Below are 19,525 nucleotides of genomic sequence, written 5' to 3' on the forward strand. Positions count from 1 at the left end.
TAAGAACAGAAGGGAGCGACATCTCCAAGGACAATTTTTGATTTGATGTACAGATGTATAGATGTTCTTTTACAGTCTCCTCCTTATATAAGAGGTCACAGTGAGTGTATAAAAAAGTGTTTCGTCCCAAGTGTGATATCCATTGATATTCTATAGCAAGTTATAATTGATAATTGATATTCACTGTGCATGGGTGCTGTGAAAATACAGGGGTGCTGGACATGTCTTGTATGCTGTAAAAATTCAGGGGTGCTGTGAAAATAAATGTACACTGGCCCTGTCTTGTATGCTGTAAAAATTCAGTGGTGCTGTTGTTAAAATAAAATCACACTGGCCCTATCCTGTATGCTTTAAAAATACAGGGTGCTGTTATTAAAATAAAAGTACACTGGCCCAAATACAGGGGTGCTGTTGTTAAAATAAAAGTACACTAATCCTGTCTTGTATGCTGCAAAAATACAGAGGTACTGTTGTTAAAATGAAAGTACACTGGCCTAAATACAGGGGTGCTGTTGTTAAAATAAAAGTACACTGGCCCAAATACAGGGGTGCTGTTGTTAAATCAAAAGTACACTGGCCCTGTCTTGTATGCTATAAAAATACAGGGGTGCTGTTGTTAAAATAAAAGTATATAGGCCCTGTCTTGTATTCTGTAAAAATACAGGGGTGCTGTTGTTAAAATAAAAGTACACTGGCCCAAATACAGGGGCGCTGTTGTTAAAATAAAGGTACACTGGCCCTGTCTTGTATGCTATAAAAATACAGGGGTGCTATTGTTAAAATAAAAGTACACAGGCCCTGTCTTGTATGCTGTAAAAATTCAGGGGTGCTGTTGTTAAAATAAATGTACACTGGCCCTGTCTTGTGTGCTGTAAAATTAAAGGGGTGCTGTGTAAATAAATGGGCACTGTGTTTTGTATGCTGTAATAATAAGGGGGTGCTGTCCTGTAAAAATGGAGAACAAAAATTTGGAGGAAAAATTAGTGCAAGATCAGGAACCACTTCCAGTTCCCAGTACTGGTGCTGAAGCTGCTGCTGTCACCAGTCATGACATTGATGATGCAATTCCATCAAAGTTGTCTACTAAGTGCAGTGGAGAATGATTTCCATCTTGCACAAGGTTCTCCAACCCTTCGAGCTTGCCACACGTGAAGTCAGATCAGCCACTGCCAGCTTGAGTCAGGTCATTCCCCTCATCAGGCTTTTTCAGAAGCAGTTAGAGAAATTGTAGCAGGAGCTAAGATGGAGCGATTGCACTAAGTATGTGGGACTTGTGGATGGAGCCCTTCATTCTCTTTGCCAGGAATCAAGGGTGGTCAATCTGTTGAAATCAGAGTACTACATTTTGGCCACCGTGCTCGATCCTAAGTTTAAAGCCTCCAGTGTGTACTCCGAAAGAGTGTTTAGTGCAGCCGGTAACCTTGTCAGCGATCGGCGTAGGAGGTTTCTTCCACAAAATGTTCATCATACTGAATTATAAATTCCTCCAGGAAGACATCGGCCAGCAATTGTCTCCAGAAGGTACACAGGGACCTGTGATGGTGGATTCCAGTGGGCATGAATTAATACTCTGTGAGGAGGGGGATGTACACAGTGAAAGGGGTGAGGAATCAGAGGATGAGGATGAGGTCAACATCTTGCCTCTGTAGAGCCAGTATGTGCAAGGAGAGATTGATTGCTTCTTTTTTGGTGTGGGCCCAAACAAACCAGTCATTTCAGCCACAGTTGTGTGGCAGACCCTGTCGCTGAAATGATTGGTTTGTTCAAGTGTGCCTGTCCTGTTCATACAACATAAGGGTGGGTGGGAGGGCCCAAGAACAATTCGGGTGGGTGGGAGGGCCCAAGAACAATTCCATCTTGCACCTCTTTTTCTTCTTTGCATCATGTGCTGTTTGGGGGCTATTTTTTTACAGTGCCATCCTGTCTTACACTTCCGTATATGTCCAGTGGTACTGCCATATAATTCCAGTGATACTGCCGTATATTTCCAGTGATATTGCTGTATAATTCCAGTGGGAATTGTTTGTGTCACTTGGCTTACTCAGACAGCTACCTCATTGCACCTCTTCTACATCTTTGCGTGAGGTGCTGTTTGGGGCCTTTTTTTTTTATATCTGCCCTCCTGTCTGCCACTGCAGTGCCACTCCTAGATGGGCCAATTGTTTGTGTCGCTTGACTTAGTCATACAGCTACCTCATTGCACCACTTCTACATCTTTGCATGACGTGCTGTTTTGGGCCTAGTTTTTGAAAAGTGTCATCCTGTCTGCCACTGCAGAGCCACTCCTAGATGGGCCAATTGTTTGTGTTGCTTGGCTTAGTCAGACAGCTACCTCATTGCACCTCTTCTACATCTTTGCATGAGGTGCTGTTTGGGGCCTAGTTTTTGAAAAGTGCCCTCCTGTCTGCCACTGCAGAGCCACTCCTAGATGGGCCAATTGTTTGTGTTGCTTGGCTTAGTCAGACAGCTACCTCATTGCACCTCTTCTACATCTTTGCATGAGGTGCTGTTTGGGGCCTAGTTTTTGAAAAGTGCCCTCCTGTCTGCCACTGCAGTGCAACTCCTAGATCGGCCAATTGTTTGTGTCGCTTGGCTTAGTCATACGGCTACCTCTTTGCACCTCTTCTACATCTTTGCATGAGATGCTGTTTGGGGCCTTTTTTTATATCTGCCCTCCTGTCTGACACTGCAGTGCCACTCCTAGATGGACCAGGTGTTTGTGTTGTCCACTTGTGTCGCTTATCTTAGTCATCCAGCAACCTCGGTGCAACCTTTTGGCCTAAAAACAATATTGTGAGGTTTGAGGTGTTCAGAATAGACTGGAAATGAGTGGAAATGAATGTTAATAATACCATAGAATCAAAATTACCCCCAAATTCTGTGATTTTAGCCATTTTTATGTTTATTTAAAAAATCATCCAGATCCAAAACCAAAATACGAAAGGGTGGTTTTGGCAAAACCAAGCCAAAAACAAAACACGAAAGTGGAATTAGAACCAAAACCACAACACAAAACACGAAAAATGCCCACCGCACATCTCTAGTATAGTATGTAAGGGTGGATGGTTCTGGTATGAATGGTTGACCATGTTATGATCGACAGTCATTAGGTCGACCATGTTATGGTCGACAGTCATTAGGTTGACCATGTTATGGTCGACAGTCATTAGGTCGACCACTATTGGTCGACATTGGTATGTTCGACGTGGACAAATGGTCGACACTTGAAAATGGTCGACGCATGAAATGGTCGACATGTGTTTTTTACTTTTTGGGTGCCGTTTTCTGCGTAAAGTGACGGGGAACCCCAATTAGTGCACCGCGTCCCCTCTCATGGCTCGCTTCGCTCGCCATGCTTCGGGCAAGGTGGCTCGCTCCGCTACCATTGCGCTCGCCACAGATTACCGTTCCCAATCGTAGTCCACGTGGATCGTAAAGTATGGAAAAGTTCCCAAAAAGAAAAAAAATGTGAAAAACTCATGTTGACCATTTCATGTGTTGACCTTTTTATGTGTCGACCATTTTCATATGTCGACCATGTGTCCATGTTGACCATGTCAATGTCGACCAATAGTGGTTGATCATCCAAACGGATACCCGTATATGTGTAACAAACTCTACTACAAACACAGAGCAATACTGGGAATATACATATGGAAAAAATATATAAGTGATCAATTATGTACAGAAAGCATAAGTAAATTACATTCTAATTAGTTAGAATTGTTTCCATTGAAGAAGTACTGTTATTGGCCACATTTTCATGTAAGTGGAAAACTTCTTACATTTACCATGTGACAACTTTGTTGCAAACACTCTATGAGATGGGATATGGTCGTTAGCTCGACCCAACTTAGGTCAACACTCATTAGTTCAACCACTAAAGGTCGACATTGCCATCAGGTCGACATGCATTAGGTCGCCATGACCGCTAGGTCGACATGTAGTAGGTCGACAGGTCAAAAGGTTGACATTAGTTTTTTCACATTTTTTTTCTTAATTTTTTTGATTTTTACATACTTAACGATTGACGTGGACTATGATTAGGAATGGCGACCTGTGCCGAGCGAAGCGAGGCACCTCTCCCGAAGCTCGCTCGCCATGCGAGGGGACACAGTGCACTAATTTGGGTTCCCCATCACTTTACGGAGAAAAGGACACCAAAAACAGTCAAGAAAACTCATGTCGACCTTTTGACCTGTCGACCTAGTACATGTCGACCTAACGCCCATGTCGACCTAATGGCAATGTTGACCTTCAGTGGTTGACCTAATGAGTGTCGATCTAAGTTTGGTCGACCCAATGACCCATACCCCTATGAGACAGGGTCCAACCCATTGCTATGGCCAAAAAATTGACACCATTTTTAAATACGCCATGTAAATTTACCCTTCCGTCATAGCAACAGATAGAAAGGTTTTGATGCTCTTTATACCTTGTTGAGCATGTTATGGATACTGATCTGATATGAATGATTATGATTTTCATTTTTAGATAAACCCTGTGCACTTTTCTGTTCTGCTCTGGGAAAGGATCAGCCTGTTATGGTGGCAGAAAAAACACTAGATGGAACTTCCTGTGGACAAAATGGACTGGACATGTGCTCAAATGGTAGATGCCAGGTAAAGTGCATGCAAAATTATCTAACTTCATTTAGAACTAAGGGGTCTATTTACTAAGCCTTGGATGGAGATAAAGTCGCTGGATATAAAGTACCAGCCAATCGACTCCTGACTGTCACTTTTCAAACACAGCCTGTGACATGGCAGTTAGGAGCCGATTGGCTGGTACTTTATCTCCAGCGACTTTATCTCCATCCAAGGCTTAGTAAATAGACCCCTATGTGACATAAGGCCCCCACACACGGATGTGTCCTCCAGCGGAACATCACGAGCAAAGGCGCCTGGCTGGGTGCTGGCATCTGCAAATGCACACACACTTGGCGATTCCAGCAACGACGAGCGATGGAGAGGCGGGGGGGGGGGGGGGGGGTTGAGCGGGGCCATTCTGCCACCATTGTTCGCCACCTCCTCAGATTTTTCTATATGTTCAAGAGATATGAGGAGGCAATGCGCACATCTCATCGTTTACATTTCCACACACATCCCATTTAACTTTTAAACGATGTGTCGCACCTTAAATCTAGAAAAGTAAATGAATGATATGCTGATGGGGGGATATGCTTTGTTTTTGGGAAGGTATCAGAGCAGATATGTTTAATGAGAAAATCATACATAATACATTTACTGGACTCTTATCAATGCAAATGATCATGTTTGACCCAACCCCATAATAGTAATGCTACTGTTTTTCTATTGCGTATTAGAGCCTCATTATATCTTAACCTATGAGAATATGACGACTATCTTTATTTCTTGTGTTATGTTTGTACATTTTGCACTTTTAGTTGCATTGGTATTGGCATGTTACAGGCTGTGTTTGAAAATGACAGTAGATGGTTGGTCGGTACTTTATCTCCGTCCACTTTATTTCTCTCCAAGGCTTAGTACAGAGACCCCTTAGGGGGACATATACTAAGCACTGATAAAAGTGGATAAGTGAGCCAGTGGAAAAGTGACCCATGGCAACCAATCAGCATTGGCGTAACATTTAGAATTTGTATACTATAAATGTATACAGAGCAGCTGATTGGTTGCCGTAGGCCACTTCTCCACTTTTATCATCGCTTAGTACATGTCCCTTTTGGTGTCTTATTTGCATCATAGACACAGCGAAACACCACTCACAGTGTACTAGAGACTCTTTGCTGCGATTTTAACCACACAGGAATTAGTTTGAAACAAGTGCAAAGTTGCATATAAATCACAATGAAACTTGGCATGGGGAAAAAGCTGCAGCTCCTGCACATGGTAGCACTTTGTGTATACAAATGTAGTCTCAGTCGCACACAGATGTACAAATGTTGCACATTACTTTGATAAGTGCAAGCTAGCATAGTGGTTTTGTTGCTTACAGTTGTTTTATTAATGCAAATACAGATGTAGCCAAGTTCACCGTGGCTACATCTTGGCGAAGTCGCGCCTTGTTAGATGTGCATGTTCCCCTTTTGCAATGGATGGAGTGACTGAATATGCAGCTTGGCACAGCGTCCGTCTACCGCAGATGCAACCGCGATGAGCGTGGCTACTTCTGTGTGATGCACATTTTGAGCAAGAAAGATGCTCTGCACGGCCACGTTACCTGGGACCTAGCTCACTGAGAGGATCTGTGAGACACGACTGAAGCCACAGTGTATCAGGACTCATCTTTATGCATGGGATTTCCTGTATAAGTGTGTTTAGATGGTATGATGGCATCCCTTTGAAAGTCAGCCAATGCCTAATCTCTGGTTCCTCCTGTGATGTGCAAAAATCATGTTAGTTTGTAAGGGTGAGAAGACCCTGAGGCCAGTGTGTGTTTTCGACTGCTCATTCCCCATAGCCAGGAGCACATATCATGGGTGATAGTCATGCGCAATTCTGTTTCATCTCCACATGTGACTGAACAGGTGTAACTGGGTGATAACAGGGCTTCAGCAAGAGCGTGTTGGAGACATTGGGGCAGATGTATGAAAGTGCGCTGTGGTTCCCGCTGACCACAGCGCACCTTAAGGCAGCATTTTGCGCTGCCCCCAAATGTTTAAACCCCCATTGTGAGCTGTACAGAGTTGGTTATTCGCAGAGATCCATGTGTTTTTTGCTGCTGTGCTCTGATAGTGATAAGTGTGTGAAGAGGGTCATGAATATGGATATGCATGCAGATGAGTAACTGCTCATCTTTGCTGCTAGCTGTGGCAAACCCAACTCCTTTCCCATGACTATTACGTCCCCATAAGTGTGCAAGGGCATTGCATATGCACCCGTGATGCATAGATTTGCATGGTGCACACACTCCCACGGCTGAGTCACATGCGGGCACAAATAATTGCACCTACAATGTGCATACACGTGGCAAACGCGAACAGAGAGGGCACATCTGTAGATACACACAAAGTGGCCTACCAATGAATACCTGCATTTAGGGCCTAATTCAGACCTGATCGCAACAGCGACATTTTTCTCTAATGGGCAAAAAACCATGGGGGTAATTTAAGAGTTGATCGCAGCAGCAAATTTGTTAGCAGTTTGGCACAATCTAACATGTGCTGAGAGAGTTAGATTTGGGTGGGGTGTGTTCAAACTGAAATCTAATTTGCAGTGTAAAAAAAATGCAGCCAGTATTTACCCTGCACAGAAACAATATAACCCACCCAAATCTAACTGTCTCTGCACATGTTACATCAGCACCACCTGCAGTGCACTTGGTTTTGCCTATTAGAGAAAGATTTTTTTTTTTTGAGATCAGGTCTGAATTAGGCCCTTTGTTCTGTATATATAATACAGGAGTGATTGTGGCTGACTTTAATTCTATATTGGCCCATCGGTGAGCAGTAATGCAGTCAGAGGATGTGGGGGCACGTAGTGAAGTGTTGGGGGATGTGGGGACATGTAGTTAGGTGTCGGGGGATGTGGCGGCACGTAGTGGGATGTCGGGAAATGTGGGGGCACATAGTTTTCGAGGTATGTGGGGACATATAGTGAGGTGACGGGGGATGTGGGGGCACGTAATGAGGTGTCGGGGGATGTCGGGGTATGTGGCGGCACATAGGCCCTCATTCCGAGTTGTTCGCTCGCTAGCTGCTTTTAGCAGCATTGCACATGCTAAGCCACCGCCCTCTGGGAGTGTATCTTAGCATAGCAGAATTGCGAACGAAAGATTAGCAGAATTGAGAATAGAAAATTCTTAGCAGTTTCTGAGTAGCTCCAGACTTACTCCTACATTGCGATCAGTTCAGTCAGTTTCGTTCCTGGTTTGACGTCACAAACACACCCAGCGTTCGGCCAGACACTCCCCCGTTTCTCCAGCCACTCCCGCGTTTTTCCCTGAAACGCCTGCGTTTTTCCGCACACTCCCAGAAAACGGTCAGGTTCCGCCCAGAAACACCCACTTCCTGTCAATCACTCACCGATCAGCAGAACGATGAAAATGCTTTGTTACGCCATGAGTAAAATACCTAACTTTTGTGTAAAATAACTAAGCGCATGCGCTATGCGAACCTTGCGCATGCGCAGTAAGCGACTAATCGCAGTATAGCAAAAATCGGCAACGAGCGAACAACTCGGAATGACCCCCATAGTGAGGTGTCAGGTGATGTTGGGGCACATAGTGCAGTGGGGCCTGATTCAGACTGGATTGCTGCAGCATGTCAGAGAAACTGATTGTAGATGTGCTAAATTTAGCACATCTACGATCATATCTGAATCACCCCCATAGTGAGGTGTTGGGAGATGTGTGGCACATAGTGCAGTGACAGCTGACAGGGGATAAGTGGGCACATAGTGAGGTGTCGGGGGATGTGGAGGCACATAGTGAGGTGCTGGCGGGATGTGGGTGCGATGCCACTATAGCTGGGCAGATCTGCACCTTTCCATACTGCCTGTGACGGCAAAGGCTACGGGGAGCCAGTACTATTTGTCAGTGTCTGTTATGTGTATGACAAATCGCCAAATTTGTGCCCCCCTACTATTGCGTTATATCAAGCTGCAAATCCAAGTCTAGCGCAGTATTATACTTGCTACATTCCATTACAAAATACAAGAGTACTGGAGATTGTTGTTGCTATGTGTAGAAAATTTGAGAGACTCAGGGACAGCAGCAGCATCGACCACTTTGTGGGGGGCTAAGCAAATGTAAATATACAGTGCATCCGGAAAGTATTCACAGTGCTTCACTTTTTACGCATTTTATGTTACAGGCTTATTCCAAAATGGAATACATTTATTTTTTCCCCTCAAAATTCTACACACAATACCCCATAAAGACAACATGAAAAGTTTTTTTTAGATTCTTTAAAAATAAAAAACTAAGAAAACACATGTACATAATCATTCACAGTAGTGATGAGCGGGTTCGGTTCCTCGGGATCCGAACCCCCCCGAACTTCACCCTTTTTTGCACGGGTCCGAGCAGACTCGGATCCTCCCGCCTTGTTCGGTTAACCCGAGCGCACCCGAACGTCATCATCCCGCGGTCGGATTCTCACGACATTCGTATTCTGTATAAGGAGCCGCGCGTCGCCGCCATTTTTCACTCGTGCATTGGAGATGATCGTGAGAGGACGTGGCTGGCGTCCTTTCAGTTTCTATGTTCAGTGTGCTGCAAATATCTGTGCTCAGTGTGCTGCAAATATCTGTGCTCAGTGTGCTGCAAATATCTACGTTCTCTGCCTGAAAAACGCTCCATATCTGTGCTCAGTGTGCTGCAAATATCTGTGCTCATTGTGCTAATTGCTTTATTGTGGGGACTGGGGACCAGCAGTATTATATAGTAGGAGGACAGTGCAGAGTTTTGCTGACCAGTGACCACCAGTATTATACGTTCTCTGCCTGAAAAATGCTCCATATCTGTGCTGCATTGTAGTATATAGTAGGAGGACAGTGCAGAATGTTGCTGACCACCAGTATATATATAGCAGTACGGTACAGTAGTCCACTGCTCTACCTTTGTGTCGTCAAGTATACTATCCCATCCATACCTGTGGTTCATTTAAGTTTTGCACAGTATATATATAGTAGGAGGACAGTGCATAATTTTGCTGACCACCAGTATATAATATATAGCAGTACGGTACAGTAGGCCACTGCTCTACCTACCTCTGTGTCGTCAAGTATACTATCCCATCCATACCTGTGGTGCATTTAAGTTTTGCACAGTATATATATATATATATAGTAGGAGGACAGTGCATAATTTTGCTGACCACCAGTATATAATATATAGCAGTACGGTACAGTAGTCCACTGCTCTACCTACCTCTGTGTCGTCAAGTATACTATCCATCCATACCTGTGGTGCATTTAAGTTTTGCACAGTATATATATATAGTAGGAGGACAGTGCATAATTTTGCTGACCACCAGTATATAATATATAGCAGTACGGTACAGTAGTTCACTGCTCTACCTACCGCTGTGTCGTCAAGTATACTATCCATCCATACCTGTGGTGCATTTAAGTTTTACACAGTATATAACTATATATATATAGTAGGAGGACAGTGCATAATTTTGCTGACCACCAGTATATAATATATAGCAGTACGGTACAGTAGGCCACTGGTCTACCTACCTCTGTGTCGTCAAGTATACTATCCCATCCATACCTGTGGTGCATTTAAGTTTTGCACAGTATATATATATATATATATATATATATATAGTAGGAGGACAGTGCATAATTTTGCTGACCACCAGTATATAATATATAGCAGTATGGTACAGTAGTCCACTGCTCTACCTACCTCTGTGTCATCAAGTATACTATCCCAGCCATACCTGTGGTGCATTTAAGTTTTTCACAGCATATATATAGTAGGAGGACAGTGCATAATTTTGCTGACCACCAGTATTTAATATATAGCAGTACGGTACAGTAGGCCAATGCTCTACCTACCTCTGTGTCATCAAGTATACTATCCCATCCATACCTGTGGTGCATTTAAGTTTTGCACAGTATATAACTATATATATAGTAGGAGGACAGTGCATAATTTTGCTGACCACCAGTATATAATATATAGCAGTACGGTACAGTAGGCCACTGCTCTACCTACCTCTGTGTCGTCAAGTATACAATCCATCCATACCTGTGGTGCATTTCAGTTGTGTGCAGTATATATAGTAGTAGGTCATTGCTATTGATATATTACTGGCATATAATTCCACACATTAAAAAATGGAGAACAAAAATGTGGAGGGTAAAATAGGGAAAGATCAAGATTCACTTCCACCTCGTGCTGAAGCTGCTGACACTAGACATGGCCGAGACAATGAAATTCCATCAACGTCGTCTGCCAAGGCCAATGCCCAATGTCATAGTAGAGAGCATGTAAAATCCAAAAAAATAAAGCTCAGTAAAATGACCCAAAAATCTAAATCAAAATCGTCTGAGGAGAAGCGTAAACTTGCCAAAATGCCATTTATGACACGGAGTGGCAAGGAACGGCTGAGGGCCTGGCCTATGTTCATGGCTAGTAGTTCAACCTCACATGAGGATGGAAGCACTCATTCTCCTGCTAGAAAACTTAAAAGAGTTAAGATGGCAAAAGCACAGCAAAGAACTGTGCGTTCTTCTAAATCACAAATCCCCAAGGAGAGTCCAATTGTGTCGGTTGCGATGCCTGACCTTCCCAACACTGGACGGGAAGAGGTGGCGCCTTCCACCATTTGCACGCCCCCTGCAAGTGCTGGAAGGAGCACCCGCAGTCCAGTTCCTGATAGTCAAATTGAAGATGTCACTATTGAAGTACACCAGGATGAGGATATGGGTGTTGCTGGCGCTGGGGAGGAAATTGACAAGGAGGATTCTGATGGTGAGGTGGTTTGTTTAAGTCAGGCACCCGGGGAGACACTTGTTGTCCGTGGGACGAATATGGCCACTGATATGCCTGGTCAAAATACAAAAAAAATCACCTCTTCGGTGTGGAATTATTTCAACAGAAATGCAGACAACTGGTGTCAAGCCGTGTGTTGCCTTTGTCAAGCTGTAATAAGTAGGGGTAAGGACGTTAACCACCTAGGAACATCCTCCCTTATACGTCACCTGGAGCGCATTCATCAGAAGTCATTGACAAGTTCAAAAACTTTGGGTGACAGCGGAAGCAGTCCACTGCCAACTAAATCCCTTGCTCTTGTACCCAAGCTCCCAGTGCAAACCACACCACCAACTCCCTCAGTGTCAATTTCTTCCTTAGACAGGAAAGCCAATAGTCCTGCAGGCCATGTCACTGTCAAGTCTGACGAGTCCTCTCCTGCCTGGGATTCCTCCGATGCATCCTTGAGTGTAATGCCTACTGCTGCTGGCGCTGCTGTTGTTGCTGCTGGAAGTCAATCGTCATCCCAGAGGGGAAGTCGGAAGACCACTTGTACTACTTCCAGTAAGCAATTGACTGTCCAACAGTCCTTTGCGAGGAAGATGAAATATCACAGCAGTCATCCTGCTGCAAAGCGGATAACTCAGGCCTTGGCAGCCTGGGTGGTGAGAAACGTGTTTCCGTTATCCAATATTAATTCACAGGGAACTAGAGACTTGATTGAGGTACTGTGTCCCCGGTACCAAATACCATCTAGGTTCCATTTCTCTAGGCAGGCGATACCGAAAATGTACACAGACGTCAGAAAAAGAGTCACCAGTGTCACAAAAAAAATGCAGTTGTACCCAAAGTCCACTTAACCACGGACATGTGGACAAGTGGACCAGGGCAGACTCAGGACTATATGACTGTGACAGCCCACTGGGTAGATGTATTGCCTCCAGCAGCAAGAACAGCAGCGGCGGCACCAGTAGCAGCATCTCGCAAACGCCAACTCGTTCCTAGGCAGGCTACGCTTTGTATCACCGCTTTCCATAAGAGGCACACAGCTGACAACCTCTTACGAAAACTGAGGAACATCATCGCAGAATGGCTTACACCAATTGGGCTCTCCTGGGGATTTGTGACATCGGACAACGCCACCAATATTGTGCGGGCATTACATGTGGGCAAATTCCAGCACGTCCCATGTTTTGCCCATTGAATTTGGTGGTGCAGAATTATTTAAAAAACTACAGGGGCGTGCAAGAGATGCTGTCGGTGGCCCGAAGAATTGCGGGCCACTTTCGGCATTCAGCCACCGCGTGCCGAAGACTGGAGCACCAGCAAACACTCCTGAACCTGCCCTGCCATCATCTGAAGCAAGAGGTGGTAACGAGGTGGAATTCAACCCTCTATATGCTTCAGAGGATGGAGGAGCAGCAAAAGGCCATTCAAGCCTATACAGCTACCTACGATATAGGCAAAGGAGGGGGGAATGCACCTGACTCAAGCGCAGTGGAGAATGATTTCAACGTTGTGCAAGGTTCTGCAACCCTTTGAACTTGCCACACGTGAAGTCAGTTCAGACACTGCCAGCCTGAGTCAGGTCATTCCCCTCATCAGGCTTTTGCAGAAGCAGCTGGAGAGATTGAAGGAGGAGCTAAAACAGAGCGATTCCGCTAGGCATGTGGGACTTGTGGATGGAGCCCTTAATTTGCTTAACCAGGATTCACGGGTGGTCAATCTGTTGAAATCAGAGCACTATATTTTGGCCACCGTTCTCGATCCTAGATTTAAAACCTACGTTGTATCTCTCTTTCTGGCAGACACAAGTCTGCAGAGGTTCAAAGACCTGCTGGTGAGAAAATTGCCAAGTCAAGCGGAACGTGACCCGTCAACAGCTCCTCCTTCACATTCTCCCGCAACTGGGGCTGAGAGGAAAAGGCTAAGAATTCCGAGCCCACCCGCTGGCGGTGATGCAGGGCAGTCTGGAGCGAGTGCTGACATCTGGTCCGGACTGAAGGACCTGCCAACGATAACTGACATGTCGTCTACTGTCACTGCATATGATTCTGTCACCATTGAAAGAATGGTGGAGGATTATATGAGTGACCGCATCCAAGTAGGCACGTCAGACAGTCCGTACATATACTGGCAGGAAAAAGAGGCAATTTGGAGGCCCTTGCAGAAACTGGCTTTATTTTATCTAAGTTGCCCCCCCTCCAGTGTGTACTCCGAAAGAGTGTTTAGTGCAGCCGCTCACCTTGGCAGCAATTGGCGTACGAGGTTACTTCCAGAAAATGTGGAGAAGATGATGTTCATCAAAATGAATTATAATCAATTCCTCCGTGGAGACATTCACCAGCAATTGCCTCCAGAAAGTACACAGGGACCTGAGATGGTGGATTCCAGTGGGGATAAATTAATAATCTGTGAGGAGGGGGATGTACACAGTGAAAGGGGTGAGGAATCGGACGATGAGGAGGAGGTGGACATCTTGCCTCTGTAGAGCCAGTTTGTGCAAGGAGAGATTAATTGCTTCTTTTTTGGTGGGGGCCCAAACCAAACAGTCATTTCAGTCACAGTTGTGTGGCAGACCCTGTCGCTGAAATGATGGGTTTGTTAAAGTGTGCATGTCCTGTTTATACAACATAAGGGTGGGTGGGAGGGCCCAAGGACAATTCCATCTTGCACCTCTTTTTTCTTTCATTTTTCTTTGCATCATGTGCTGTTTGTGGACTATTTTTTTAAGTGCCATCCTGTTTGACACTGCAGTGCCACTCCTAGATGGGCCAGGTGTTTGTGTCGGCCACTTGGGTCGCTTAGCTTAGTCACACAGCTACCTCATTGCGCCTCTTTTTTTCTTTGCATCATGTGCTGTTTGGGGACAATTTTTTTAATCTGCCATCCTGTCTGACACTGCAGTGCCACTCCTAGATGGGCCAGGTGTTTGTGTCGGCCACTTGGGTCGCTAAGCTTAGTCACACAGCTACCTCATTGCGCCTCTTTTTTTCTTTGCATCATGTGCTGTTTGGGGACAATTTTTTTAATCTGCCATCCTGTCTGACACTGCAGTGTCACTCCTAGATGGGCCAGGTGTTTGGGTCGGCCACTTGAGTTGCTTAGTTTAGTCACACAGCTACCTCATTGCGCCTCTTTTTTTCTTTGCATCATGTGCTGTTTGGGGACTAATTTTTTGAAGTGCCATCCTGTCTGACACTGCAGTGCCACTCCTAGATGGGCCAGGTGTTTGTGTCGGCCACTTGGGTCGCTTAGCTTAGTCACACAGCTACCTCATTGCGCCTCTTTTTTTCTTTACATCATGTGCTGTTTGGGGACAATTTTTTTAATCTGCCATCCTGTCTGACACTGCAGTGCCACTCCTAGATGGGCCAGGTGTTTGTGTCGGCCACTTGGGTCGCTTAGCTTAGTCACACAGCTACCTCATTGCGCCTCTTTTTTTCTTTGCATCATGTGCTGTTTGAGGACAATTTTTTTAATCTGCCATCCTGGCTGACACTGTAGTGCCACTCCTAGATGGGCCAGGTGTTTGTGTCGGCCACTTGGGTCACTTAGCTTAGTCACACAGCTACCTCATTGCGCCTCTTTTTTTCTTTGCATCATGTGCTGTTTGGGGACAATTTTTTTAATCTGCCATCCTGTCTGACACTGCAGTGCCACTCCTAGATGAGCCAGGTGTTTGTGTTGGCCACTTGGGTCGCTTAGCTTAGTCATCCAGCGACCTCGGTGCAAATTTTAGGACTAAAAATAATATTGTGAGGTGTGAGGTGTTCAGAATAGACTGGAAATGAGTGTAAATTATGGTTATTGAGGTTACTAATACTATGGGATCAAAATGACTCCCAAATTCTATGATATAAGCTGTTTTTGAGGGTTTTTTGTAAAAAACACCCGAATCCACAACACACCCGAATCCGACAAAACATTTCAGGGAGGTTTTGCCAAAACGCGTCCGAATCCAAAACACGGCCGCGGAACCGAATCCAAAACCAAAACACAAAACCCGAAAAATTTCCGGTGCACATGAATTTCACAGCCTTTGCCATGAAGCTCAAAATTGAGCTCAGGTGCATCCTGTTTCCACTGATCATCCTTGAGATGTTCCTACAGCTTAATGCACCTGTGGTGAATTCAGTTGATTGGACATGATTTGGAAAGGCTGTCTATATAAGGTCCCACACTTGACAGTGCATGTCTGAGCACAAACCAAGCATGAAGTCAAAGTAATTGTCTGTAGACCTCTGAGACTGGATTGTCTCAAGGCACAAATCTGGGGAAGGGTACAGAAAAATATCTGCTGCTTTGAAGGTCCCAATGAGCACAGTGGCCTCCATCATCCGTAAATGGAAGAAGCATAATGCCAGAGTCTACTGCGAATGCGCAGGTCTCTGGGAACATGGTGGCCGCCCCTTGTTCCCGGGAGACACCTTCAGTGGCGGCTATTTTCTGAGTGATTTTTGCCCGCACAGCAGTGCCACCGTCCCAAGACGCCGGAGGGGTAAGTATAATGTGTGGGTGCAGTGTGTGCCCCCCTGGACCCAGGGGCCCGTGTGCACCGCACACACTGCATCCATTATAGAAACGCCAAAGGTGCGGGTAGTGTGTCCAGATCGGCAGCGGCTCCTGTGTACCATAGCCTCTAATAACCCCGTACCTAGACTCTCATTGGCTAGTTTCACAGGGATCTGAATTCTTTCTCTTAAGCCCTTCCCCAAATGCCAAGTCCCGGTTTCACCACAGCAACTATGGTACACAGTGTCATTGCTGATCCAGACACACTGCCAGCACATATATTACATATATCGACACATGTATATTTATAAGTGCTTAGCGCCCCCCCACAAACACACACACCTTCTGCACAAGGTAGTTGGTTTTGCAGCCGCTGCTGCTCAGGATTGGTTGCTATGTGCAACATGTCCGATTCTGTAAACTGCAGTTTAGTAATTATACTCCTCAAAGCCTGATTTTGGGCCTCATTCAGATCTGATCATAGATTTGCTAAATTTAGCACATCTACCAGCAATTTCTCAGACATGCAGGGGGACGCCTAGTCCGCCCCGCATGTCTGGCCCTACCGCCCCCTTCCTGCACGTGTACAAAAACATCGCACGGCGGTGATGCTTTTGCACCCGGCGATTAGCTCCCTGCCTGCGTAGCTCCTGCACTCTGGCAGGGAGCTATCTGCCGCGTCCCGGGTCGCAATGGCTTCGTATGACATCACGCAGCTGCCGAAGCCCGCCCCCCCCAATGGTCTGGGCATGCCTGTGTTGTCCGGACTGCGCCCCGCCATGCCCCCTGTCATTCTGAGATGCTTTAGCATCTCACTGGGCTCCCGGGGTGCGCGAGCACCAGGGCCGTTTCTTGTGGCGGGCAAGCCACACAACCGCACGGGGTTCCCGCCGCGGCACTTCTTGTGCTCTTTGATTCCCCCGCCTCCCGAGTACCCAGCTCTGGAGGCGGAGTTTCATGGAATGACGTGGGTGCATCGTGACGTCACGATGCAATCACGTCATTCCATGAAACTCCGCCCCCTGAGTTGGGTACTCTGGAGGAGGGGGAGCCAAGCTGCAGTAAGAGCCAGCGCGGTGAAGATGAGGGAGAGGCTGCCGAAGAGTGGGAAGAACTGCTTCAAACATAAGTCCGCCTCTCCCTCTCTCTCTCTCTCTCTCTCTCCCCCCCCTCACCCTCTGCCAGAATGTGTAAAATGGGGACTCTTGCCTGCCATCATTTGTAAAATGGGGACTCTTGCCTGCGATCATGTGTAAACTGGGGACACTTGCCTGCCGTATTGTGTAAAATGGGGACTCTTGCCTGCGTAATGTGTAAAATGGGGACTCTTGCCTGCCGTAATGTGTAAAATGGGGACTCTTGCCTGCGTAATGTGTAAAATAGGGACACTTGCTTGCCGTATTGTGTAAAATGGAGACTCTTGCCTGCCGTATTGTGTAAAATGGGGACACCTGCTGTATTGTGTAAAATAGGGACACTTGCCTGCCGTATTGTGGAAAATGGGGACTCTTGCCTGCCGTATTGTGGAAAATGGGGACTCTTGCCTGCGTAATGTGTAAAATGTGGACTCTTGCCTGCCGTAATGTGTAAAATGGGGACTCTTGCCTGCGTAATGTGTAAAATGGGGACACTTGCCTGCCGTATTGTGTAAAATGGGGACTCTTGCCTGCCGTATTGTGTAAAATGGGGACACCTGCCGTATTGTGTAAAATGGGGACACTTGCCTGCCGTATTGTGGAAAATGGGGACTCTTGCCTGCCGTATTGGGGAAAATAGGGACACTTGCCTGCCGTATTGTGTAAAATGGGGACACTTGCCTGCCGTATTGTGGAAAATGGGGACTCTTGCCTGCCGTATTGTGTAAAATGGGGACTCTTGCCTGCCGTATTGTGTAAAATGGGGACACCTGACGTATTGTGTAAAATGGGGACACTTGCCTGCCGTATTGTGGAAAATGGGGACACTTGCCTGCCGTATTGTGGAAAATGGGGACACTTGCCTGCCGTATTGTGTAAAATGGGGACTCTTGCTTGCCGTATTGTGGAAAATGGGGACACTTGCCTGCCGTATTGTGTAAAATGGGGACTCTTGCCTGCCGCTTTGTGTAAAATGGGGACACCTGCCGTATTGTATAAAATGGGGACACTTGCCTGCCGTATTGTGTAAAATGGGGACTCTTGCCTGCCGTATTGTGGAAAATGGGGACTCTTGCCTGCCGTATTGTGAAAAATGGGGACACTTGCCTGCCGTATTGTGGAAAATGGGGACTCTTGCCTGCGTAATGTGTAAAATGGGGACTCTTGCCTGCCGTAATGTGTAAAATGGGGACTCTTGCCTGCGTAATGTGTAAAATGGGGACACTTGCTTGCCGTATTGTGTAAAATGGGGACTCTTGCCTGCCGTATTGTGTAAAATGGGGACACCTGCTGTATTGTGTAAAATAGGGAAGCTTGCCTGCCGTATTGTGTAAAATGGGGACACTTGCCTGCCGTATTGTGGAAAATGGGGACTCTTGCCTGCCGTATTGTGGAAAATGGGGACTCTTGCCTGCCGTATTGTGGAAAATGGGGACTCTTGCCTGCCGTATTGTGGAAAATGGGGACTCTTGCCTGCCGTATTGTGGAAAATGGGGACACTTGCCTGCCGTAATGTGTAAAATGGGGACTCTTGCCTACCGTAATGTGTAAAATGGGGATTTAATGTATCAAGGGCATTGCGGTGTATGGCATAATACATATTTTTTTTTCCTGTGCTCGCCGTGATCTGTCGGTGCAAGGTCAAAAACTGGTACGGTAGTCTTTTCAGATGAGGCCACACCCATTTTACAGAGACCACGCCCATTTTATCGAGGCCACGCCCCATGTACCGGGAGCGCGCGCGTCTTCGGCGCGCGCATACCTTTTTCTTTTTATATCTATGGGGGGGGTGCATTTTTTTGTTATATCAATGGGGGGCGCATTTTTAAATCTCGCACTGGGAGCCAAATTGGCTAGAAACAGCCCTGGTGAGCACACTCCACAAAAAAATTCAGACTGTGATTGCTGCCGCTGCAACAAAGCACTCTGAATTACCCCCTTAGTCAAATAAAACGGAGTCATTTGCTTCTGGAAAAACCAGGTTGCAATGTAAGGAGACATATAAAATAAGAACTTTGATATTCTAAAATTGGATACAACCTTAAAACCCTCTTTGGGGGAAACAGCGAAAGTGGTCTTTCGTAAAGCCAAGAATATTAAGAATTTTATTTCCCCGAGCTACTTTCAGGTACAGAAAGAAGATATTTCCAAAACTAAGAACTGGTTAACAACCTTGAGAGGTTGCTATAAATGTGGAAGAAAAAACTGTCTCACATGTCCATTTATGATCAATAGAAGTACAAGTTTTAAATCTTTCAATTTGGGTCTTTTATTTGACATAAAGACAGTTATCAATTGTCAACAGACTTATGTTATTTATTTAGTGAGTTGAAGATGTGGAAAGCAGTATGTGGGTAGGACCACAAGGACCCTAAATACCAGGTTCCTTGAACACAGAAGGAACGTAATGAAGAAAAAATCTCAAACATAGCCTCTCAAGACATGTAGTTCACCAACATGGAGGA

At 45.8% G+C, this 19,525-nt stretch overlaps 1 protein-coding gene across 1 annotated transcript in view; it reads left to right on the forward strand.

The window, feature by feature from the left end:
• The window catches only part of ADAMTS19 (ADAM metallopeptidase with thrombospondin type 1 motif 19), a 512,659-nt gene that overhangs the window by 383,287 nt on the left and 109,847 nt on the right, over nucleotides 1-19,525 (forward strand). The window contains exon 14 of the mRNA XM_063964256.1: nucleotides 4,495-4,622. Within this exon, the coding sequence (XP_063820326.1) occupies nucleotides 4,495-4,622 (128 nt within the window). The remainder of the gene's footprint in view (nucleotides 1-4,494; nucleotides 4,623-19,525) is intronic.

The sequence above is a fragment of the Pseudophryne corroboree genome, chromosome 1 (genome assembly GCF_028390025.1).
Source record: "Pseudophryne corroboree isolate aPseCor3 chromosome 1, aPseCor3.hap2, whole genome shotgun sequence".
NCBI lineage: Eukaryota > Metazoa > Chordata > Amphibia > Anura > Myobatrachidae > Pseudophryne > Pseudophryne corroboree.